The sequence below is a fragment of the Diceros bicornis genome, chromosome 14 (assembly GCF_020826845.1).
Source record: "Diceros bicornis minor isolate mBicDic1 chromosome 14, mDicBic1.mat.cur, whole genome shotgun sequence".
NCBI classification, from domain to species: domain Eukaryota; kingdom Metazoa; phylum Chordata; class Mammalia; order Perissodactyla; family Rhinocerotidae; genus Diceros; species Diceros bicornis.
The window spans coordinates 27,375,871-27,401,839 of NC_080753.1; the positions used below are offsets into that span (position 1 = coordinate 27,375,871).

The 25,969-nt window shown below is 52.0% G+C and overlaps 1 protein-coding gene across 3 annotated transcripts in view; it reads left to right on the top strand.

Moving 5' to 3' along the window:
* MDGA1 (MAM domain containing glycosylphosphatidylinositol anchor 1) overlaps nucleotides 1-25,969 on the top strand; it is a 99,978-nt gene that overhangs the window by 9,669 nt on the left and 64,340 nt on the right. For all 3 annotated transcript variants that reach the window (XR_009222006.1, XR_009222007.1, XM_058554449.1), the window contains exons 2-3: nucleotides 20,053-20,192; nucleotides 24,814-24,988. Coding sequence is in view for 1 of the 3 variants with exons in the window: in XM_058554449.1 (XP_058410432.1) it covers nucleotides 20,053-20,192; nucleotides 24,814-24,988 (315 nt within the window). In the remaining 2 variants the exon portion in view is untranslated. The remainder of the gene's footprint in view (nucleotides 1-20,052; nucleotides 20,193-24,813; nucleotides 24,989-25,969) is intronic.

The window sequence follows — 25,969 nt, forward strand, 5'->3', positions numbered from 1 at the left end:
TAGAGGCTCAGCTGGAGCGACTTGCCCAAGGCCCTCCAGTTAGCAGGTAGTGGAGGCCTGATTTGAACTTAAGCCTGCCCAATGCCTAGTCTAGTGCCTGCCCACTGCCCCAGGTGTGAGGTTCCTGACAGCGAGATCTGGCCATTTTTGTTCCCCAGCCTGTGCTGTGGAGGATGGTTTGACGAATGGGAGCAGCATGAGGACCCCCCATTAGGAGTGAAGAGACACAGACCTGTCTACAGAGGCTCCAACAAATTAAAGTTGACTTTCTTAAGTCTCGAGGTAGACTGTCCCAGCCTGGTATGGCAGCTCCTTGGTCATTAGAGAAAGGTCATTTCTCCTTTTATCTTGTTGCTCTTCTCTCCTTAGATGGTGCTTCTCAAACTTGGCTGCATGTTAGAATTACCTGGAGAGTGTTTAAAAATCTTGATGCCTAGGTCTTACCTCATACCAATGAAATCAGAATGTCTGGGAGTGAGAACCAGGCATCAGCATTTTTTTTTTTTTAAAGATGCCCAGGTGATGCCAATGGGCAGCAAAGTTTGGGAACTCCTGCCTTGGAGCATTTTGGCTCAAAGTCACCAAAGGGCTGCTGGGGCTCAGCCATTACGCTACATTCCAGGCAGGAAGAAGGGAGGAACATTTAAAAAAGGCAGGCCTACCAGCTGAGTCAGCTTCCTTTAAAGAACTTTTCCAGAAGTCCCCCCCCAATGACTGCTGCTTACATCTCATTGGCCATTCTTAGCTGCAAGGGAGGCTGAGAAATATAGTCTTTTATTTATTTTTTTATTATTTTTTTGTGTGTGTGAGGAAGATCAGCCCTGAGCTAACATCTGATGCCAATCCTCCTCTTTTTTTTCCTGAGGAAGACTGGCCCTGAGCTAACATCTGTGCTCATCTTCCTCTACTTTATATGGGACGCCGCCACAGCATGGCCTGACGAGTGGTGTGTCGGTGTGTGCCCGGGATCCGAACCGGCGAACCCTGGGCCGCCACAGCGGAGCGCACGCACTTAACCGCTTGTGCCACCGGGCCGGCCCTGAAATATAGTCTTTTAGATGGGCACATTCTCACCTAAGAGAGTATCGGGGTTAGAAAGGAGAGGGGAATGGATATTGGGTAGGTAATGAGCAGTCCTTCCCACAAATCCCCACCTTGGGGTCAGATGGCATTTCTGAAGTGAGAAAGGATTTAGATGGATGTGGACACTGCTCTCCTTCCATTCACCCCACCCTGCCAGCCTAGCTCGGGTGGGTGGGAAGCTCTGGCTGCTCTGAAGATGCCCAGAAGAACCTCAGAGAAGATGGAGACCCAGAGCAGGGAAGAGACTTGCTTGGAGTCACCCAGACATTCATGGGAGGGGCCGGCTTCCCTCTGCCCGTGTTCTCCTTCCCTCCTCCCACCCCCACACACCATGCATACTTCCATGAGGTGGTTGATTTCCGTTGGTTGGTACCTCTCTCCTCTAGCAAGTGGCTCCTTTCAGTCCCAGCCACAGGAGAGCTCTGTGGACCTTCCTGATTTCTGGGAATAGAAACTGAGGGGCTGTGCTGAGCCATGGGCCAGAGAGTACTGCCGAGGTGATCTAACTCATCTTCTGCCTCTCGGCAGGCCCGCACCCACTGAGACCAGGTGACTCCCACTGCTGTTTGCTCGGTGTCTCTGGTCCTTCGTTGTTGGGAAGTTCTTCTCATTGTCTGACCTTATTTTAACTTGCCTGAGGTTGTCTGATAAGAGGTAACATAACCTCTTATCAGAAAGATTCAGGAGCTGAGGCCTCTGAGCTGAACTTGAGTATCTCCTTGGCCCTGAGACCTTCCCTGTGTGATTCTTCAGAAACTCTTAATGAAGGCACTTTTTCCCCATCTCTGAGAGGGATATTGGGAAGGTAGAGGTGGGGAGGGAGCTGAATTCTGGTGGCCTCATCTACCTGGGTTTGGTTCTGGCGTTCCAGTAAAGTGCAGGGGGACCTCAGGGAGGTCACTTTACCTTCCGGCAAAATACATAAGCCCACAAGGCAAGCCGAAGTTCCTTGTTGTGGCAAGATCTGGCTTGACTCTCCTTTCTGGAATAAGGCCCCAGGGTAGACAGAGAAGGCCATGAGATGGGGTGCAAGGGTGTGGCAAGGAGTAAGTTCAGCTGCCAGCCAGTGGTCTTAAGTGACCTAGAGGCAGATCTTTGAGATTCAGTGTAGGAAAAGACTGAGACCAGAGAAGATAAATGGCTTGTCAAGGTCACACAGCAATTAGGTGCCAAGGCTGAAATTAAAAGCCATCTCAAGGGACTCTACAGCTGGATCTTTCTCATTCTCCTACAACGTCTTGTGGGCTCAGGAGAAGCCAGGACATGTCTGCATGGTATTTATAAGCTCATTTTATGCCCACATCTCTATAATCCTCTCCTCACCCCTGTGAACCCTATTTCTTATTCCTGGGCCTCATTGCCTCCAGACTACGGGATCTGGGTCTCACTCTGGGTCCAGGACTCCCGGTGAGATGTTAGAAGCCCTTAATGGAAATGTCTGGGAGGCCCCGCCTTGCAGATGGAGGAGGTGGCCACCAGTCTTCACCAGGTCCAGCATCTCTGTCACATTGCCTAAGTTCCGCCCTAGAGTTATCAACAAGTTGGCCTGCAGAAACATGGCCACTGTTTCTGGAAGGTTGCTCTGGGAATACCCAGCAGCCCTCAAGCCTTTTCCCAGTGGCCCATGTTGGTTGATCAGATGAGCTGGATCTTGAAGTGTTGGGATTCAGGCACGGAGGTTTCCAGGGGAGTAATGGGTAGAGGTAGGGGAGTGAAGTAGGGTATTTGATGTGTGTGTGTGTGATTGTCAGGCCATACAAGGGCCCTGGGTTGTGGCCGTGTGGGCGATTTAATAGTGGACATTGTGACGATCAGAATTGGCTTGGACTCCCAGTCTTAGTTTGGGTTCCCCAGAAGAAGACTGAGATAAGGAGCCGAGGGCTGGTAGTTTATTTGGGAGGTGAGCCTGGGAAGCTCTGGTAGGGGAGTGGGGACCTGAGACAGGAAAGCAAATGGAACCAAGAAAAGGTGCATTGTCAAGCCAGTCACCACCATGCCACTGGGGACCTCTGGGACACTGTATAAAGCACACACGTCCGAGTTCTCCCACGTGGTGAGGGAGCTGGGGCATGTGTACCCCGGCTCCCGTCTGTTGTTGGTGGAGGGCTGCTCCTGAGGGTGTTAATTTCCTGGTACTCGTAGCCCACTGCGCACACAGGCAGTGTGAGCTCCACAGCCAGAGGCAGCCTCTGCCGGAGAGAAGCAGGTGCTGGCCCGCGTGCACTGAAGTGGTTAGGGGAGGGGATGCGGGTGGGGGGCACCGACAGCCTGTACTACATCCTGCCTAAGCCATCAGTCTTGCTTTTTCAGATCCAGCCTGTTTTGCTGAGCTCTTTGTTCTTAGGTCTTCTGGGCTGCACGTATAAGCCCAGATTCCAGGCTGAAAACTCTCCCCTGTGGCTATCAGACCCGTGAGCTGCTCATTTACTTCCTTGATTCTGTGACCAGAACCCCAGCAAGTCGATTTTCCCAAGAACTTCTTGATAGAATCCAGGTTCTCCCTGAAAGATTGAGGGGGCCTCACATCTGGGGAGGGTGGAGTTGGGGGATCACTGAGGACAAATTCAGAGTCTCCAAGGTCCTTTGGACATTGCCACGAGAGGCACGATCAGTAGCTCCCCACCCACTGAATTCAAAACTAAGAAAGAAGAGGGGACAATGTCTGAGACTTCAAGATTGCCCCTTTTCTCCGCAGGCAGGATTCTGTGTGGATAATAAGGTTGATTGAATTCTGTCCACTTCCCCCTCCAGAAACCAAACCTCTCCCATGGGCCATGACGGGGCTGGCCTGCACCCCCAAAAACCTGGGCCTTACGGCAGATCAGAGCAGCACCTCCATCCTGTTGTGAATTTTTCTCTCTTCACTACCAGCTGGGACCTGAGATTAATTAACTAATTAATCAAATATTTATCGAGCACCTTCTGTGTGCCAGACACTGTTCTAGGTGCTGAGGATACAGCAGAGAGCAAAACAAGGAGATGATCTGGAGTCACAGACTTGTAGAGTGACAGAGCCGGGAGGGATCTTAGGGCAAATCTAATCATTTGAAGGAAAAGAAACCTGAGGCTGAGAGAGGGCGAGGGTGAGACAAGTCCTTGGGCCACACAGCAAATAGCGAGCCCAGCTTGGAATCATCGAAGGTCAGAGGTGATGGGCTTAGAGGTTATGTAGCCCTAACCGCTCACTTGTTAGAGGCAGAAACCAGTAGCCAGAGGCAAAGGGTCTTGCCAAGGTAGTGGCACTGCTGCCTGCAGTGAACGCACCGTTCTCTCCCACATCTATCTCCCAAGCCAGACCGGGGCTGTAATTTACCCAGGGGAGAGTGTATGCATGTGTGTGTGTGTGTGTGTGTGGTTTGGTGTGAGCTAGGGCAGCAGGCAGGAGACATGAGTGGCTGATCAAGCCATCCCACCTCCCTCTGGGGCGTTCAAAGACTGCAGCGAGCTCTCCCCTCCCCTCCTGCCTCCCTTGCTCCCCCATACAGCCATGGCCCCTGGCATTGCCCGCTGGCACAGTGGCCGCAGGCGATGCCGGGAGGAGCTCGGTGCTGAGGGATGCCCTGATGTGTCTGAAGCACCAACACCTCTGTCTGGCTCACCCTTTTCGCTGTCTGGGGAGCTGAGGGAGCAGGGGCTGTGAGGCTGTCCAGGATGAGGGTGGGCTGCATCCCCCGCAGTCTCCTCCCCCTCATTCTGTTGTAGCTGGGGCAGGTGTAGAGAGTGGCTCCTTCAGGCTCCTCTGCAGAATTTAGAGTCAGGCTGAGGGGCGAGAGGAGGTGACTGGGTGGGGAGCCCTGGCTGCTGGTGGTTAGTGTGTGTGTGTCTGTGGGTGCAGATGCGTGTGTATGCTTCTGTGTACTGAGAACCATTGGCATGAGATAAAGTGCTCTCACTGGGTACCTCGACAGGAGCTGAAATACATTCCCCCTGTTCTCTCTACCCTGTGCATGTGCACTTTATCTGTATTTTTTGTGGGCTTGCATGTGCTGAGGGTGTGTGTATGTGTGTGTGATGATGTTGCACACAAGAACATGTATATATGTGCAGGGGGCCGTGTGTGAATGTGTAGGGGGACTGCAGACCTCTTTGGGGGCTTCTCTGGGTCCACCTGTATCCCCTCTAGGCAGCCCCTAGCCGCCTTTGCCGTGGTTCCCAGGCAGGGGGTGGGGGAACAGGCATCCAGCACTCTGGGCTGTCGGCCTGGTGCTTATGTCCAGCCTGGGGTGTGGCTGCCCCCCACCCCTTCTAGGAGTCCTCAAGGAGGGGGCCAGGGCAGGCCGAGTCTGGCCTGGAGCTCCTGGCTAATTTTCCCAGCCTCCATCGATCCAGCAGCTTCTCCTGAGTCTATTAGAAGTCGGCGAGTGAAAATATCCCCCATTGCGAGCCCTGACCTGAGACAGGGAGGAATCCATAGCAATTTGTTCAAACAGAGGAAAGCGGTTCCCTCTGATTTGTATTCCAATTTGTTCCAGGCAGGAAGGGGGTCAGAGTGGGGGGGCGAACCCTGGCCCGGCCAGAGCTGGGCCCAGGCCTGCCCCCTGCAGCCCCCCATGCCAGCCAGGGTGGCAGCTGGTGCTCCCCGTGGTTCCTGGGGGGGCCGAGGCGGGGAGGGTGGGCCCCAGCAGGGGGATGGGAAGAGAGGCCTGCCAGCCTTCCCAGCAGGCCCTGCTTGGCTGGAGAGCTCAGTTGTGGATTTGGTTTTCACAAAATACAAAGCCGCCGGCTTGGAGCCTCTCTCCCAGGCGCTGGGGCCTGTGCCAGGCGTGCGCTCACCCGCTGCGCCCGCGCCAGGGTGGGGGCTGGGCTGGGTGCATGGACACAGTGGCCCCAGCTGGGCTGAGTGGCAGGGGGGCCTATTCTTCTCCACAAGCCCTGCCCCCGCCGCCCCCCAGCCAGCCTAGCGGGAACAGAGCTGCTGAGGCTGAGAGGGGGGCTGGCACCTCCGAAGAGCTCCTGTGCAGGGTGAGGAGCCCCTCACCACGGGAACCCCGAGCGCATCTCCCTGACACAGTGCTCATGCTTCGTGCCTGGTCTGAGCAAACTGGGACTCACTGGTGTCCTAACCAGGATGTCTCTTTGGAGCACCTACAATAGTGGCAGCTCTGGCTGACGTTTATTAAGTACCTACTATCTGCCCGGCACTGGGCTAGTGCTGCCAAGTACCCAGTCCTGGCAGGGTCCAGTCTTCCTCTCGTGCCTCAGTTTCCTCACCAGTGCTTCCCCCACCCTTCTGCATACATGTCACTGCCCTCGCCCATCTCTACTCAGTCTTTCTCACTTCCTCCTGGGAATCACTTCTCCCTTCTGCCCAAGAGTGGCCCTGGTGACTGAGGGTCTCACGACTGACACTCCGGTAGCCCCCCCTTTTCCAGAGGGACCCTACAAACAGGCTAACTCTCTTCCTGGTCACTTCCTTGGGCCCCACCTCAACCTCCCCTCCCCACCAGGGCGGGGCCTCTGCCGAGGTGGTGCCATGGCAACGGGAGAGGAGGATTCTGGGAAGGGTCAGCCAAGTGGTGCTGCAGCGTCGGCCGCTTTGCTTCCCCCCGGGAGGGCAGGAACCGGAGAAGTTCTTCACACCGAGGTGTCAGCGACTAGCAGCTCTGAGGTCAGCTGTCGCACATGACTTGCCAGGCTCCATGACACCACCAAGGTCTAATTTCAGACGCAAGCAACTAAATATATCCAAGTCGATGAATAATCATCTCTCACTCAGGTGGGAGTGTAGGGAGGCAGTGTGGCCTGAAGGAGCAGAGGCTTCTGAAACAGATCTGGGTTCAAGTTCTGCCTCAGCCACTCTGGCTGTGTGACCTGGGCACGTTATGCTCTGTGCCTCAGTTTCCCCACACACAAGATGGCGGTAATATAGCATCTTCCTCGGGGAGGGGGGTGGGGCGGTGCTGAAGAGGAAATGGGGAACTCGTGAAAAGCCCTTCTTAGCCCAGTGCCCGGCACATGGGCAGTAAATGACTGCAGCTGCTCAGAGGAGGCCCTGGTGAGTGACTGATTCCAGCACCTGGGCCTGGCTTAGGAAGCTGATGAGTCACAGAGGCTGCCACCAGGGAAGTGGCATGTGTGGCTCTGTGTTCATGTGACACATTACTGGGGGAGAAAGGGAGCGAACCCGAGACCCTGGCTCAGGAGAAAGCGTGACAGAATTCCAGCCCTCCTCCCGTTTTCCTCTTGCGGAAGTTAATAGCAAGTACATTCCCTTTGAGCTACTTTATAGATTGGGAGACAGATGTGTTTGCACCTAGCCGGTTACTGCCACCCACATCACTGCCCGTTCCCCACCTCGCTTTCCTCTCAAGAGGCAGCCCCCCTCCTCCGCAATCCTCAGCCCCTAGGAGCCTCCTAATGGCAGTGACTTTTCTGTCCCCGGCTGTGACTGAACTCTGGTCTGATTGGCCTCCCCCATCCCCAAGTCCTTCACTTTTCTCCCCAGCCTACTGGGTTTCAAGTCATTTACAAGTCGTTCAGAGGCTCAGCGTTATAATCAGATCCTACGGTGCATGCCACTTATGTGGCTTCTAAAATTTTAGCCAGAAAAGGAGAGAACCCCTTCAATGATGGAGGAAAAAAATAATGAGACTACTTAAGCCGGGGGGTGGGGGGGCATGTATTGCATTTCCCTATTTATAAATATGCCTGACGCTAAAGAAAATATGTTCCCAAACTTTATGCTTCCTGAATTGACTCTTGAAAACAAAGATTGTTCATCCCTTTCAGAGATTTAATGTGCTTTCCCTCCCAGGGGTGTTCGCCTTTTGAAAGGGACAGAGAAGGAGAATGAACAAGTGACTGTTTAATATGCCGAGTGCTGATGAGTGTTACGAAGAACACACAGAGCAGGGAAAGGGATTGAGAGTGATGGGGGTGGGAGTGGGCAGCTGTCGTAGGGCGGTCGGGGAAGGCCTCTCTCGGAAGAGAGCTGAAGGAAGTGATGGAGTGAGCTCTGGAAATCTGGGGAAGAACAATCCAGCAGCGGGAGCTGCATGTGCAAAGGCCCTGAGGTGGGAATGGGCTTGGCCTGCTTGAAGAACAACAAAGAGAGCAGCGTGGCTGCAGTGGGGAGAAGGGCAGTAGACTATAAGGTGAGGATGGGAGCAGATGACAGAGGGCATGGCAGGCTATTGAAAAAGTGTTGGGAGGGAGCCATGATAGAGTTTTGAGCAGGGAAGGGATGGGATCTGACTTAGTGTTATCAAGGGATCCCTCTGGCTTCTTGTGGAGAATAGATTGTACCAGGCAAGGGAGGAAGCAGGGTACACCTATCAGGAGGCTGTGGTAATAATCCAGGCAGGACACGGTGATGGTGGCTAAGACTAGGGTGGTATTGCAGGAGTTGGATTCAGGATCAGTTTCTAAGGTCAAGCTGAGAGGGCTCGCTGGTGGACTGGGTGTAGGGTGTGGGAGAAGGAGAGGAATCAGAGAGGACTCCCAGGTTTCCGGCTGACACTTAGTCAGCAGGGGACATCAGCAGGCTCTCAGGCCTTGGGGGCTGGGGGGCAGTAAGTGCTGTCCTTCTTGGGTCAATGGATGTGGAGAGAGGCATAAGCTAATCAGGCCCTTACGTCTCCCTGCTTTTTAAACCTCATTTTTAAAGCTAATCCTGCGCCCTCCCCCTGAGCTGGGGCGAAGGACTGGCCTGGAGACACTAGGCAGAGGTGGCTTTAAGAGGTTTCAAGCGGTCAGGTTGTGGCACTCATAATTCCACCCCACAGCCGGGTGGGATGATGCCAGGACTGCACAGTGGCCTGGGGTAGGGGGACCGGAGTGCTGCCAGTGGTGGTAGGGTCTCTAGAAACACTGTCCTTCCCTCCCCTGCCCTTCTGTCCTGGGGTCTAAGGCCCTACCCGCTCTCAAGCTGCAAGATTGATTTTGCTCTCAGGGTTGTTATTGTTATTATTATCCACTTAAACAACTTCATAGGAAGAAAAAGGAACCCAATGACCATCAAACATTAACCATTCATTCTAAATTCCCTGCCCATACCTGTCAATATATTTTTACATAGCAGGAAACAGTGGTCCGTTCTGCTTTCTCGGCCGACTTTATCTCCTACACACGTCTCCCAGTATTGACTGAGCCCTCAGACCTGTCACTTTAATGGCCGCAGGCCACCCCCTGCATCGATGCACTGGAGTTTGGTTACCATTTCTCCATTGCGGGGCGTTTGGGCAGGCGCCAATTTCCCCTTCTTCTAAATGGCCCTGCCGTGAATATCCTATGTGAATTACTTTCTTCTTTTAAATTATTTCCTTGGGGCCTATTCCCCAAAGTGAGATTGCCTAATAGGTCATAGCATGGGAACAGTTTTATGGTTCTCATTTCGCACTGCCGGGTTGTGCCACAAAAAGTTGGAGCCAGCCTTGCGCGTAGCCCAGCCACAATGGCTTTTATCATTTTAATTTATTTTTACTGGTTTAATAGGTGCGTATGGCCTGCTTCTTAGCTTCCAATTTTCACTTCCTGAAGCCATATTTGGGTCTTTCAGCACCTAATAGGAACTGATCTGTGCAGAACTTTATAGTTTACGCTTTCTAAGTCATCTCATTTAATAAGACACGATGAGCCTAATCTCATTGGCGTCTGTTTTATATGGTGAAATGGGGGTTAGTCAAGTTCAGTGCTGTAGTGGAGCTTCCAACCAGTTCTTGCAGGTTTGCTTGGAAAGGACACCCCTCACCTGCCACCATCCTGTTCTTTCTGAGGGCCCAGGTCCCCAGATGCCCACTTCAGCCCATATGCAGTGCCTCAGCCCTGTTGTCTCCCCTCAGCTCCCACAGCCAGCCTGGGCCAGACCCCAAGCTGTGCCCTCTGCTCCCGGTTGGGTCTCAGCTCTGTGGGGCTTGGAGGAAGCCACTGGGCTTTTGGGTCAGGTGGGACCTTGGGGGTTCTTTGCTTCAGCAAAGCCTCTGCCCCCTCCATTCCGTGGCCCAGGACTGGCCCAGACTCCACGTTCTGGGTTGGGGGCCTGGACCTGGCAGTGTGTCTCTGGTTCCACCCAGGATGTGTCCCATCCCTAGTGTTAGTCACTGGAGCCTCAGGCTCCTAGGGACAGGGTCACTCAGGGGGCTGTCAGGCTCCACATTGGAAGCTGCAACTCTCAGGCTAGGGGGACTTTTTCATGGTGAACACACCCTGAGGTATGAGTTTGGTTTTATTCCACGCCCTTCTAACCATACTTCTAGAGTATCTACTAGGCAGCATGCGCTAGTGGTGGATTGGTGGATCCCATTCCATTCTTATTGTATTTAACATTCACAATAGGGAGCACTCTCATGCCCACTTTACAGTCAGGAAACTGAGGCTCTATTCTAAAGGGTTAAATAATTTGTCCCGGGCCACACAGAGTTACTGCAACAGCCTGGACGAGAACCCCATGCCCAGGGCTGTGTCTACTCCAGCCCTGCTCCTCCCCTGGGCTTGGGTCGATAGGTATGCTTTGGTGGGTGGGGGCCTGGTCATATCTAGTCTGGGCCGCTGCAGCAGCCCAGGACCAAGTGAACTGCAGTGATGGGGTCCCCAGGACTGGCAGAGCTTAGTGGGGCTGGATAGCTGGGACCCAGGCAGGAAAATTTTATGTGAGTAAACCCGTGTCCGTGGGACAGGCAGGCTCAGGTCCTGGATTCCAGAAGCCATTCTCTGCCCTGGTGAGTGGCAGCCTCTCTCTCCTACCATCATCCTGTATGTTCTCTTGGGGAGATCTTTCCTTCCAGTGATTACCTCCTTCAGCCCGCCTTGATGTTCTGGTCTCTCGGGATTACAGCTCTTGGCATCTCCCCAAAGTGGACCTCCTCATTCACTTTCACATTTCCCTCCTGTGAGCCCTCGGAAGAGGTTCCCAAAGGGTCCTGGGCTGTATTATCAAGTGGAAAAGGAACTGAAATTTATTGGGCACCTGCTAGATACTAGTCATTGTGCTGTGTACCCAATGTGCATGATCCCATTTAATCCTCACAACCCAGAAGTTATTTCCACTGGCCTGAGATGTAATATGATCCCCATTTTGCAGATGAAGAAACTGAGGCTTCAAGAGGTTAAAAGACTTGCCCAAGGTCACATAGTCATAAGGTGCGAGAGCCCTACCTCCTGCGCCTCATACCACACCCTCTGGGCAGCCCCCAATCTTGCATTTACAGCTTCCGATCAAGCAGTGCCTGACTCGAGGCAGGTGCCTTTCTGCTCTCTTCCCTGAGTGTCCTGCCTACACTGGTTAGAGCTGCCCCAAGTCCCCTTGTTGTTGAGAGTTTTGATCCTGGTGTTCTGGGGCCTGCCAGGGAGAAAGGCCCTTTATAGTTTCCCCCAGGGGACCTTAGTCCTCATTTAGAGGGCTTTCCCAGTGGCCTGGCCCAACATCCCAGAGTTCCACAAGCGGTGTGCATATTAAACTTCCATTGATACACAGACAGTGAAGATTCTAAGAACATAACCTGGTACTCCCAGAACCTGAGTGCCTTCTGATGAGGCCAGGATGTGGATGCAGTGGTGCCAAACATTCCAGGGACGGGGGCACGGAAGATCTGGCCACCTCTTTCAGCAGAGGAGAGTTGTCAAGAGTGCCAGGCTCTGCCAGAAGTGTCAGGCTCTGCAAACAGTACCAGATCCTGCAAACAGTATCAGCTCCTGCAGATGGTACCAGGCCTTGCACTCAGGAGCAGGCTCTCAAGCAGTATCGGGCCCCGCGTCTGACTGTGTGAGCAGAACCTGTTTTTATGCTCAGTTGTGGTGATAGGGTGGCAGGCTGTGCCCTGATCCTTTCAGCTGTGGCCGCTCTCCATATTCAGTGACAGCACCCTGTCCTTGGAGGTCAGAGATACATACACTGGGGTTGCGGAGAGTTTTTTGCAGCCAAAGGAGAGGTTGGCTGAATATAGGTTTGGTTTTGATGAGCAAACATGACCTTGCGGTGGAGAGCAGACTCTAATGTGGTCTGCAGCAAGGCCAGGGCAGAGGTTCTTTGTTGAGGAGGGCTATGCCTTATTTGGCTGTGTGTCTCAGTGCTGAGGGTGGGCCTTTTACACAGTAGGTGCTCAGGAAATGTTACAGAACAAATCAGTGAATCAATGGCACATTAACAGGCGATTGTGTGTGCCCTCTGAAGGGCTGGGAGGCCAGGGAGCGAGAGGGAGGATGGGAAGGGAATCAGCTTGGACGGGAGGTCTGATGACCTGACAGGATGACCAGAGGGGGACAGGGCAGAGTGTGTGGTGCTTCCCCTCGAGACGACCAGCATGAAGGCGAGGCCAGAGGAGGTGGTGCGGGGTGGGTGGGACTGTTTCCCAGCACAGAATTGGAGCCTCCTCCAGACTCGGAGCCCTCCTGAGAAGGCACCTGGTCCACCCTCTGCTGGTGGGGAACAGAGGACAGGCTGCAGCCAGCTGCACAGACAGCCCGGGCTGCAGGAGAGCAGGGCAAGCCCCGCTGCGGAGAGCACAGAGGGCAGGGGTAATTTCCCCGAGAGGTCCATGTTCAAATGGCCCATGGTCTGCAGGAGACTCGCAGCATCCCTGGCAGGAGGAGGCCCAGGCGGAGCCGGCCAGGCGCCTGCCCCAAGAGCCTCCTCCCAGATCCCGGCCGCCATTCGCTGAGCAGCTAATTAAAAGAGAAAAGCCTGTTAATATTTCAGCACTGTTAACTCTGGTAAATTATTAAGTGTCCATTTGCATTACGTGCATACAAGGATCAATAAACACGTGCATACCAGGAGCTGGGAGGGGGAGGGAGGGATAGTTTCTCAGGATGCAGCACGGGACTGGCCCAACCAGCGACTTGGAAACTTATGTCCTGCACCCTGAGCCCCGAGTCCTCAGCACTGTGCCAGGCACTCAGGAACTGGAAATGCATGGGGCTCAGCACAACACCCAGAGAGTCAGACGGACTCCAAACCAGCAGGGCGTCCTTGGGGAACTTACTAACCTTGCTAAGCCTGGGCTTCCTCATCTGACAAATGGGAACAATAATAGGCGTGTTATGAGCAATAATAATAGAGATAAAGCACTCAATACATGCTGGCACAGAGTAAATTGTTACTGTTATATTATGTATATATTTTTATGTTATTATATTATGTGAGTAGGAGGGAGACCTGAGACATAACTCTAGCTCATGGCAATCCCTCCCTGCTTCCTTTCTGCCTCTCAGCAGGCCTTTATAGGCATCATTCTTAACCCAGCTTTTGTAGACTGTATACTTCCCTAGTGCAGGACCTGGGTGCCGTAGCTCCCCGCACCCCCAACACCAAGCTCAGCACCTCACACTCATAAGGTTTGTTGAATGACTGTCTGATGGAAGTCGGGACCAGGACACAGATCCAGATTCCATAGTGCCTGGCCCAGAACACTCAGTGATGCTTGTGGGAGGTGGTTAGGGTGGTGGGACTTGCTCTGTCCTCTGGTAACTGGGCAGATAGACCAACTTCAGGTGGGGAAGTCTGCAGCCCCCCTTCTCCTTTGCTCTCCTTGCCCTCCCCCACTCTGCTCTGTTTGGAAGTTCCCGCAGCCTGCAGACACATATGCTTCCCCTGAAGGAGTCAGAAACAAGAGGCAGGACAACAGCTCCCACTTGACTAGGACCTTTTTAAATGTGGAGTGGAAAGGAAAACTGATGGGGCTTTGAATTAAGCTTTTCCCTTCATTTTGCTGTCTGCCTGCCTTATTTGGCTCTGCGTCCTACTGTGGCATCTTTGTGCGTTTGACAGCACCCCCTACCCCTTGACTACCAACTGGGGAGGAAATTCTCTTATGGGGAATGGGGGTCCTTGATGAAATTCCCCTTCTGGGTTCCACTGGGAATTCTCTCCGGAAGCCCATTGGGTAAGTTGGAATTTGCCTTCACATGAGTCCTTGAGAGTTTGTGGCTTCCTCACTGGGCCTGCGGGGTGCTGGCAGTCCCCACCTCTACCTACAATTTGGGGTGTTCACTTTGTGGGGAAGAAGGGAGTGAGCTGCTAGGCCAGAAGCATTCTGCTGGGGACTCGCTATTTCTGCCTGAGCTGTCCTTATGATGCTGCCCTGTGGGGGACATCTCTCATGCCACTTGGCTATTCTCAGCCAAAGGGCTGGAGAGGGGCATGTCACCTGACTCCACAGCCGTTAGTTTTGTATTGAGCTTCGGATCAGCATTTCTGCACTTGTTTCACGCAGCGCTTCTCTCTCTCAAGATGTTAAGAAAGGGCTTCATGGCCAAATACGTTTGAAAAACACTGGATTAAACCAAGTTACATGGGTATGTTGACTGCAGGACTTTTCAGAGCATTTGACAACATACTCTTGTGTGCAGAGACTCTCTGAGAAGGGGAGGAAGATGCAGCATCTTTGTTTTGCAGTGGACTATCGATGAACACTTTATGGCACACGGATTGGGAGACACTGTTTTCCATGGGGGTTTGTTGATGGAGCTCGGGAGAGTGAAATAGGGAAAGTCTCATAGACCAGAGGCAGGGAAACATACTAGGTTCCCAAATCCTGTTCTCTTTTCTGTCCACCAGTGTGGTGTCAGCAGAGATGATCAGATCCAGTGGTGCCTCTTAAATTCCCAGGGAGCTTGTTACAAATACAGGCTCTGAGGCCCGCCCCCAGAGGAGTCAGGGCTGCTGGTTCCGCATGGGCCTTGGAATCTGCATTGCAGCAGGCTCCTCTGATGACACAAGGCAGAGGTGGAGGACTGGGACAGTGAACTGAGTTCTAAGCTAGCAGGTGGCAGGCCTGGGTTCAAGTCCCGGCTCTGCTACTGCCCTGTGTCAGTGAGTGACTTAGATGGGGCTTTTCCTCCTCCAGGCTTCAGGGTCCATCTCTGCCAAAGGAGGCTAACTAGGACTTGCCCTTTCTGCCTCTCAGAACTGAGGCGAGGAGCTTGGAAATACACAGTGGACCCCAGGAATGTATCGCCCCTCACCATCTGTGGCAGGTGATGCTGGGGCCTTTCATGCAAAGGGCTCGCAGCCCCCGGGGAGGTGGGTTCCTGAGAGGAGTGCAGGATCATTTATAGAATCATACTGCCGGCTAACATGTTTAGGTTGCTTCCTGTGTACCAGACACTGTCTTAAACACTGTTCGCGAGTTTACTTATTTATTCCTCACAACAACCCCATTTTACCAATGAGAAAACTAAGCCTTAGGTAACTTGCCAAAAGTCACCACGTGACTTGCTGAGAGCTAAGTGTGCTGGTCTGGTAAGAGGGATGCTCAGAAAAGGGCCCCATCCTCTCCCCTGTTTTCCAGCTCCTCTGAAGCCCTGCACAGCCCTCAACATAAATTTTGAACATATTCATGAAACATCCCTATCAATTTAATGCCTGGGATATAGAGGGGGCCACAGAGGGTGGTCTCCTGTCCCCATCTCTTGCTCCTATTTAATCATCTCAGGAGCTGTCGTTTATTGAGAGAGCACATACTATTTGGCCAGATGTTTTACATATATTGTATTAAACCCTCACACCAGTCCCGGGAGAAGGCAGTATCGTTCCCATTTTACAGATGAAGGGGCTGAGGCTCAGAGAGGTTAAGTAACTTGCCCAGTGTCACCCAGCTAGTGGGTAGCAGAGCCAAGGATTAGTCCCAGATTGTCTGCTCTTTCCATCTCTCTAAAGCAGACCTCTCCTCTGCCCACTGTTCCTGGTCACGGCCCCTGCTTAGAGTCGTCTTAGCTCTTACCACACTCTGGAACCATCCCGTCCATGTATGTTTCCTTGTTTGCTATCCGTGTCCCCACCAATGCTCTTTCAGAGCTGGCCCTTGTTTGCTTTTCACGGCAGCCTCTCCAGCACCCAGCACAGCGGCCAGCTCGAAGCATTTGTTGTTTGACAGACTGAATGAAGGGATTATGTTGTGGTGCCTCTTGACACAGGCCCCGGCTGGGTTGCCTCTGGAGTGAGAAGATGCTGCTGCTGGCAGTGCCTTCCTGGCGTGTGTGGAGTGGGCGGCTGAGGTTAGGTGGGACAGAGCCCTTTGGAGGCCTGTGACTTGCTGGGGTCTCTGTTGGTTCAGGGTCAGAAACACGGTTCCAGCCACTGCAGGAGTGAGCAGAGCAGGGGAGGCTGATCATGTTAACGAAACTCAAGGGAGGGTGATGGGGGAATTGAAATGCCACGGCCAAGGGGGCCTGGGGACTTTGCTACTAGCCAGCACTTGCTCCAGAAGGAAAATCTACATCTGGAAGAAGTCAGCCATGGGAAGCATCTCATCAAGTAGGAGTCAGAGTGAAGGGAGTGGGTAGTTGTAATGGTTACTGTCGTCACAGGAAACTGGATAACCCATGGGCAATGTCATCAAAGAGGGGTGGATGATCTTTTTTTTAATTGAAGTGTAACTTAGATATGGTCAAATCTTTTTTTTTCTTTTTCGTGAGGAAGATCAGCCCTGAGCTAACATCCGTTGCCAATCCTCCTCTTTTTTGCTGAGGAAGATTGGCCCTAACATCCATGCCCATCTTCCTCTACTTTATATGGGACACTGCCACAGCATGGCTTGACAAGTGGTGTGTCAGTGCACGCCTGGGATCCGAACCTGCGAACCCCGGGGTCAGGGAAGGAGAGCGTGCGCATACTTAACCGCTACCCCACCGGGCCGGCCCCCAATGTGGTAAAATCTTAAGCAAATAACTAGATGCATTTTTACATGTATATCCACCCATATAACCACCACTCAGATTACTCCCCAGAAACTTCTCTTGTGCCCTCCACAGTAAATAATCCCCACCCTCACCCAACGGCAACCACTGTCTAGATCTCTGTTACTATAAGATTGGTTTTTCTAGTTTTGAATTTCAAATATATGAAATCATACCCTATTTACTCTTTTCTCTCTGAGTTCCTTGGCTCAAATTGTGCCTGTGAGATTCAGCAGTGTCGCTGTGTCTATCAGTAGTTCATTTTATTTATTTATTTTTTACTTCTGTGTAATATTCTGTTGTATGAATATACCAGAATTTATTTACCCGGGCTGCTCTTGGTGGACATGTGGGTTGTTTCTTGTTTTTAGCTATAACGAATAAAGCTGCTATGAATATTCTTGGACCTATTGTTTGGTTGTTATAGGCACCCATTTCTATTGGGTACATACCCAGGAGTGGAATTGCTGCGTCATGGGGTATACATGAGTAGGTGCTGCCAAAATGTCTTCCAAAGTGGTTCTATCATTTTAGAGTTGGATAGTCTTAATAGTTAATGTTATCAAAGGGAGTTGGATAATCTTAATGATGTCATCATCCATGACGCCCACTCACAGCCCCATCTCCATCAAGGAAATGCACCCGGCAGATGGCCAAAGCCCTTGTGTCTGCTGGCTGGGCCCCATCTTTTCTGGCCTCTGCTGGCTGGGCCAGTTCTCCAGCTCTTTTTCAATATTCCTTATCGGTCACCAAAGCTTCTGTCATTACAACACTGCCTGGCTACGGGCAAGCCACAGTGTCCAAGATTACAGCTTATCTTCCACTGGAGCCTGTTAAATCAACGTCTTCCTTGTTGAGAGGCACCCTAGGTCTCTTGCAGACATTCATGCGGCCTCTTGGTCTTATCAGCAACTGGCATGTACATCATGCATTGGTGGGTTGTTTCCTGATGAGATTTCCTGAGGACCTTGGCCACAGATAGCTCTCTCTTCCACGTTATGGTGCTGTTCATGCATTTTCATCGCAGGGGTTGACAGTTTCAGACCTATTCCCCAGATTCCAGGGTGCGTCTTATATAGGGACTATGCGCTGATTACAAAATTCATAGAAAGTGTGAGTTGAAAAAGACCTCAGAGGTCATCTAATTCATTCCCCTCTTATAGGTGGGGAAACTGAGGCCCATGAGGTCTGAGTTGCCCAAAGTCGCACAGCTTGTCTCCTGACAACTAGCTTAGGTTCATTCCTCCATGGAAGCTACACAGGCAGGATGGACACTCAGACTCTGGGTTGGTGGCAGCTGCCGCTGTTTGCAGAACCTGCTGCTGTTTGCAGAACCTGCTGCTGTTTGCAGAGACTCTCAGGGTTAAAAGCGGCCCATATCATTCCTAATTGCTGCCTCACCAGCTTCCTGACCTGCAGCCAGGCTGCCTCTGTGGACGAATCTCTGTCATTAGTTCATGACTGCCCCGTCAGTGTTGTCTGGAGAGACTCAGTTAAGGGGCTGCCTGTGGCAACTGGGGACCTCGTTACAGTTCTACTAAGCACTTCTCATTGATCCCGGGTTATCGTCACATCCACCCTTGGGAGTTCTCACAGTTGGCAGCGTTCTCTCCATTTTAGACATGAGAAAATGAAGGTCCAAAGATCACTAGTGGTTTACCCCGGGTGATATACAATATAGGACTCTGCCCTGTCAACCTGCACGAAGCCTGCTTCAAATGCTGCATCTTCCATAGAGCCTTCTGTGATTCTTCCTCCAGCAGACAGAGCTGTCTCTCTCTTCTGACCTCCTAGGGCCTTCTATATCTCTCCTATGATACCCAGCAACTTCAACATGGGATATTCTTGTGAATTCATTCATTCGGCATTCACTGAGTGCCCGCTATATTCAAGGCCTTGTGCTGGGGATACCAAGATGGAGCTCACGATCTGGTGGGCAGAAAGACAAGAATCTGAATTTGGTAGACACACAGATTGACGCTTTGTTGTTGCACCGGGGGAGCGATGGATACAGAAGGAGGGAGGGCACAGGTCAATCATGGGATGCTTCCTGGAGGAAGTTACACATTTTATGTACAGCTTTTATCCCACCTCCGTGCGTCTCTTTAGGGCAAAGACTCTATGTTTTCACCCCCTTGTGTCCCTCACGCCCTGGATTAGCTCTCCCATCTCTACTCTCTCCGCCCTCAGCTGTGAGCAGACAAGTGTGAACTTGGGGGCCTTGCCTTCCTCCCCAGAGCCTGAGCGTTGGTGGGCTGGAAGCTAGTTTGCCTTTAGGACAATGAGGCTAGACACTGAGGGAGGGGCTGTGAACTTTTCAAGTTCAGTCATTTTCCCTTTGGGTCCCCCAGCCATGTCCTAGCTCTGGTCCCCCAGCCTGGCCAGAGCCCAGCCCCGGGTACTCGGAGAGAGGTCAGTGGGGAGCCACAGTCTTTTGAGAGCTTCCAGGCCCCTGGTCAGAAATTTTGTCCGTCGGAGAAGAGGATGGCACAGGCTCAGGGAGCAATGAGGGACAAGTAACAGGCCTTTGGGTGAGGGGAATGTGCGGTCTGTGGGGTGGGGAGATATCTCAGTTAGGCTCTCTAAAAGCAGAGCCTGGGATGGTTGCAGGGGTGGGTGGGCTGCAGCTCAGACAAGTGAGAAAGTGCTTGCAGGAGAAACTGTAAGGGGCAGCAGCTGGGCAAAATGTGGTTCAGTTGACTTAGCCTCAGCCTGTTCCCAGGGGGCCTCTGGATGATGAACAGCAGCACAGTCATCCCTCGGGGCAACGGGGCTGGGCGCTTGCACGATGTCCAGCAGTCACTGGGGTGTGTGTGTATTGGAAAGAGGGTGACCTTCTAGGCATTTCTGGCCCAGGAGGCTCCCACTGGCTAAGGGCACTTTCCTGGGAAGGTGAGCTCTGTGCACCTAGCAGCTAACACCCACAGCAGCTGGGGGATGGATGCACCTGCCGGACACGGGGAGCTAAGGTGGAGGACCAGCAGCCTCCACGACAGGGGGCTGCTAAGACAATGATGCTCGCTGAGTGAGCTGCTAAGACAATGATGCTCGCTGAGTGATAACCAGTCTGTACAGATTACAAAGCCCCTCACACTCATCAGCTGATTGAAGAGCACAGATCTCTCACCAGGGGGGTGGGATGGGGAGAAACTGCCCCTTTCCTGGGTCCCTGACCCTTCCGCTCTGGCCTGGGGCCCTGGGATGATTCTTTCCTGAGCTCAAGGGGTCAGCCTCTGAGGAATGGCCTGTGCAGCCATTCCAGGGGTCTGGCTGACCCCTGCCCCACACACTCAGGAGGGAGCCTGCCACCCGCTCTGGCCTCGATGCTTCTTGTCTAAATCTCCCCCTCTCCCGCAGCTCCAGCCCAGGCTCAGATCGTACATGCAGGCCAGGCGTGCGTTGTGAAGGAGGACAACATCAGCGAACGCGTCTACACCATCCGGGAGGGGGACATCCTCGTGCTGCAGTGCCTTGTCACCGGGCACCCTCGGCCCCAGGTAAGCCCCACCTGGCCTTGCGTGGGCCCCTCCTGCCTTTCCCCCTCACTCCCTGTCCTACTCTGGGATTGGAGCTTGAGAAGAGGCAGCAGGAGCTGGGACAAGGGGTGGACAGCGGCAAGTAAACAGAAGACAGGAGACCCGGGCTGGGGGAAGAGCTGGAAAATGAACTCGGTGGGGAAGGACTGGAGGCTGTGGGCTTATTCACCTGAAAACATTGGCGGCTGAGGGGAAAAACTGAACATCGGTTGTTCAATTCCACTCCATTCCATGTATCTGTTGAGCAGACACTCCCTCAGATGCACCTTTGACCACCGTCTGAGGGCGGACCATGTGCCAAGCACTATGCTGGGTATTTTCTCCAATGTTTTCTCTTTGGATTCTCACAGCCCTGCTGGGAGGAAGGCATTAGGGCCTCCATTTTACAGCTGAGGAAATTGAGGCTCAGGAAGGTTGGGTGAACTCCCAAGGTCACACAGCTCTGAGGGTGGAAGCAGAATTTGAATGCAGGACCAGTGTTCTCTGTAGCTCAGCACGCTTCCTCCCAGTGTATCCGTCTTTGGTTGGGGCTCCAGGAATTACCAAGAAAATCTAATACAATCTCTACCTCAGGAGGCTTCAGGTAGGCAAGCCCCACACTCCCGAGGTTAAAAGACTCAAAGCAATTAGAAAGCAACAGAAGATGAGTCTCTGGAAGGGCCAGGTGACTTTGGTCCCAGACCAAGTGTATGGTTCAGGCAGGAAATCTTGGCGGTTATCACTGAGAGCTGAGGGGACGAGGCAGGAGGAGGTGGGCCACAGGGGTGGCTGGAATTTGCTGGTGAGCTGCTGTGACCTTTAAGAACAGCAGAAAAGGTTTCGATTGGTTCCTAGGAAAGACAGTGAAATGTGAAATCTCTTTTCCGGGGATAATTTTGGGAACAGGGACAGCTTTAATAGGTTTGGCCGTGAGACAAGCAGATGGACAAGGAAACCTCTAAAGACTCTTTCAACCTGAAACTATTATCACCACTTGCTGCTTCTCAAAGGCTTGTTTAGAAGGGAAAACAATGCTGCCAGTCTTCAGGTTGGCGTTTGTATCAGATGTGACTATTAGAATGGTCCTCCCTAACGCCAGGGAGGCAGCTGGGCCATCTCTCCCTAAGGCTGCACTGGCCAAGTGTGTGTCCCCTTGAGCATCGCATGTATGAGTCATTTGGGGCTGTGGCTATGTGTACACGCACCTATTTTTCTATTTCCATCCGTGGTTCCATTGTTCTTCCTGCTACCCAAGCTCAAACCTTTGGGCTCCTATTTGACTATGTCCCATCTCTTCCCCACTTCTAGCCAGCCTCTGAGGCCTTTCTTTTATGTCTCTTGCATGGATCTTCTCTTTCTATTCCTCATTACCCGTCTAGGTCAGACCTTCAGTCCTACCTCTGGGACCACTGCAGTAGATCTAACTGGCCTCCCATTCTCCCACTTCTCCCTCTCCAATCCATTCCTGTACCCTGCTCCCAGAATCATCATCCTCAAACCGGCTACATCATATCACTCCCCTGCTCAGAAACTTTCGATGGTTCCCCATTACCTACCAGACCCAGTTCAAGCTCCTAGGGGTGGAACTGAAGATCTCCTGGCCCCATCTACCTTTCCCGCCTGATCTCCCACTGCCGTCCTCCTCACATGCTGTACTTCAGTGGAATTTGCCCAGGTATACCCTGTTCATTCCTGCTTCAGCCACTGCTGCTCACCTCTCCTGAAGTGCCATCTACCTCTTTTTTTGCTCATTTCATTACAACAAATATTTATTGAGCATTTGCTGTGTGATGCACTGTGATGGGTCCTGAACATACAGCTACAGTTCCCGTTGTCATGGAGCATCCAGTCTAGTTGGGGAGCAGGGAAGTAGCATCTCATGGCCTACTTTGTGGTCGGGACAGGGGGCTGTGTGGGCATGGACTTCCCCTCTCCAAACAAATAGCAAGAGAAAGGGAATCTTGAGGGTCAAAATGAAGACGGCATCTCTAGTGATGGCAGTGAGCAGAAGTAGAAGAATCTGGTTCTTGGAGAGACGTGGACTGTACACTCATGTCAGGGTTAGTAGTATTAATACTCATACATAGGGGGTATGAGTTGAGTCCCCAAGTCCATGTATGGCTGGGAGCTGGAACTGGACTCTACCTAGAGCTGGATGCTTGACAAGGGTGGCACCATCCCTTAATGGGGACCAGAAGGTCCCACAGCCCAGAGTCACAGCAGAGAGCTGACTCTGCTTCATAGTGTGGGTACAAACAGAGTCACCTGAGTGAGCATAACCCTAAGCCTGTCTGTGTTTTGCACTATCCAAGTGGTGAGGAAACCCTAAGCTGAGAAACTAATATAAAAACTGGTTGGAACCTGTGAACCCATACATCTTGGGCATAGGCAACCATAAAGCTACACCACAGATAGGCTTGTTAGGGCCAAGCAGGACTTCTATGGAAGATAATTCCCACTGAATACAGGCCTGTGGAGTAGAATTTTAAAACACATTTAAAAATACAGTGCCAGGAGAGCCAGTCCATGGACCCAAATAATTGAAATTTTACGTCTGAGGAAACAGACATAATAGAGCAATCCTGAAAGGATCTTTAAAATAAATATGTTTAAAATGTTAAAAACGTAATGGAAGGAATAGAATCCACAAGACAGGAGATTATACAACCTGATCAGTCAGATATGGAAAAAAGCAAATACAAATCTTAGAAATAAAAATAATATAGTCTTTTGAAAAATTTGGCCTCAATACGATAGAGATAGCTAAAGAGAAAATTAGTGAATTGGATGATAGGTCTGAGGAAATCAGCCACAATGCAGTCTGGAGAAGATAGAGATGGAAAATGTGGAAAGAAAGTTGGGAGATGTGGAGGATAGAATGAGAAGCTACAACATAAACTCAGGCATTCTAGAAGGACAGACTAGAGAAAACTGAGAGGAGGCAATATTTAAAGAGATAAAGGCTGAGAATTTTGTAGAATTGAAGAAAGGTACGAACCCTTAGATGGATAAAACAAACCAAGTCCTAAGCAGTTTGTAAATAAACCCCATCTAGATAAATCATGGTAAAACTGCAAAATGTCAAGTGCAAAATGAGAAAATATTTCCTTGGCCTTGTTCTCTGTCCAGAGCACCCTCTGATTTAAGTATGAATTGCCTGAAACTGCCTGTAGCCTTCCCCAAGTTTTGTAATCTCTAACTTCATGAGGGTAGAGTTGAGGGTGGGGAGGGGATGAAAATGAGTAACAGTAAGGCCTGCAGTGGCCCCTCCCTGCATGAGAAGGTTGCCCTTTCACCCCCTTCTCGCCAGCCTTGTTGTCTCTATGGCCTATGGCCTGACCTAGCCACCAGGATCAGGGGCCTTGCCCTGTCTCAGTAATAAGCAATCCTCCCCAACAGTAAGATGGAAGCTTCCCTACCCCATCCTCCAAAATTTTTGACTTAAAAATCTGGAGCTGATCTGTTTTTCTTAAACCTCTGGTACTTTGAGCAGTAGCGCCAGTTTCTGGTGTGATCCTTGATAGCTTCCCATAATCTAAGGCAATGTTAATAATAATAGAAGTTTGCTGAGTGACTAACATATCCCAGGAGCCACACTTAGGTGCTTTGCATACTTTGTTACCAAACCTCACGGTGACTCTGCAAAGTGGGTATTATGCTATATAATAGTTAGAGTTATCTAGTGCTGCATATCAAATGCCCCAAAACTTAGAGGCTTAAAACAGTGAACGCTTATTGTCTCACAGTTCTGGTGGGTCAGGAATCTGGGAGCAGCTGGCTGGTTCTGACTCAGGGTCTCTCATCAGACTGCAGTCATTTAGAACTGACTGGGTATGGAGGATCCACTTCCAAGCTAACTCCTGTGGCTGTGGACCTGAGGCTTCCCTTCCTCCTCTGTGGGCCTCTCCATAGGGCTGCTCGTGACATGACAGCTGGCTTTCTTCAGAGCGAGCGATACAAGAAAGTAACCAAGATGGAAATCACAGTCTTTTATAACTTGATGTTGAAAGTGACAAACCATCACTCCCACCATACTGCATTGGTTACAGACCATCCCTGGTACAAAGTGGGAGGGGACTACAGAAAGGTGTGTATACCAGGAGGCTGGCTACCATGTAGACCTCTTTTACAGATGAGAAATCTGAAGCTGAGAGATGAGTAACCCATCCAGGGCCACTAAGCTAGTAAGTGGAATAACAGAACAATGTTCTCAAATTCATAATCTTCCAGGCACTAAGTATATACGCATTTAATCCTCCCAGTAGCCCTAGGAGGGGGGTAATATCTAGTTTACGGAGGAGGAAAGGAAGGCAGGAGAGGCTGGGTAACTCGACCGCAAATCCATGCTCCTAACCATTGCACTATACTGCCTTATTTAAAGCCGCCATCTGACCCCAGATTCCCCAGGCTCTTTCATTGAGGTGTCCTACCCCATCCATGCATTCCCACGAGTCTGTTTGGGTTAGTTTCCTAGGCCTGTGTATGCCCCACGTGCGCTCGCGAAAAACTATGGGGGCAGGAGGGGAGGCGCAGTTGCAGGGCCTTCAGCCCTGAGGCCCCTACCCTCTGCCGTGTCTGACTCCGACCCGCCTGGCCGGCCCAGGTGCGGTGGACCAAGACAGCAGGCAGCGCTTCTGACAAGTTCCAGGAGACTTCGGTGTTCAACGAGACGCTGCGCATCGAGCGCATCGCGCGCACGCAGGGCGGCCGCTACTACTGCAAGGCCGAGAACGGCGTGGGCGTGCCCGCCATCAAGTCCATCCGCGTGGACGTGCAGTGTGAGTCGGCGCTCTCCCGGGGCGGCCCCCGTGGGGGCTCGGGATGGGAAGAAGAGTGTCGGGGGCGGGGTGGAAAAGCAACACCTCTTTGGGGGAAAACAGTAGAGACCTCTCTTCGGAACTAGACAGGCAAGTCTGATGTTCCTCCAGTGTGTACCACCGGATGCCATTCACACATTCCCATCTGTAATCCCGCATGGACCTGGCAACATCCCTGTAAGGTGGTCAGGGAGGGCAGGACGGGTTGGGTTATACCCATTCCACAGATGAAGAAACCGAGGTACCCAGCGCTGTGACTTGCTCACCCATATAGGTCTCTTGGCTCTGGTCCAGCGCTCTTCCCACAGTTCCTCATGTCTCTGCTTTTGTCGCAGGGGCAGCTCTGAAACATCCCTTCCCTACCACCTGCAGGACCAAGCACCCTCAGTCCTTGCTGCTGGTTGAGTGGGAAGCCCCCAGTCCCTACCTGCCCTCCATGACTATGCCCTGAACCCCAAGAGGTTATTTCCCTGCTTGCCACCCTGCTCTGTGCCCATCTAGGCTGACCTAGGTACCCAGAAGCTGTGGGGCCAGGCCCAGGGGCCTGTCTGGCGCCACCTTAATATCTACAATGAACTGTTAAATATGCTGCATGCCCCCTACGTGAGACCCGATAGAATGGTGAGCGATGGAACCCAGACCCTCTCTTCTGTCCACCATCAGCCACCCAGGGGCCTGCCAAACTCTGGGGCTGAGGGTCATTTTAGAGTTATTGGTGCTGGAAGGGGCTGGCGGGCATGGCCTGAGCTTCACCAATGCCCCACCTGCACCCATGGTCTTGGATTGACTTCTATCCGAGTGGGCTTTGGAAGGACAGAATAATGGGATGTTGGAACGTCCGTTGTAGGATGTTAGAATGTGCATTGTTGGTGCCTTTGGTTCACAACCCTAGCTGCACATTGGAATGTCTAGGGGATCTTTAAAAAAGAATACTGATGCCTG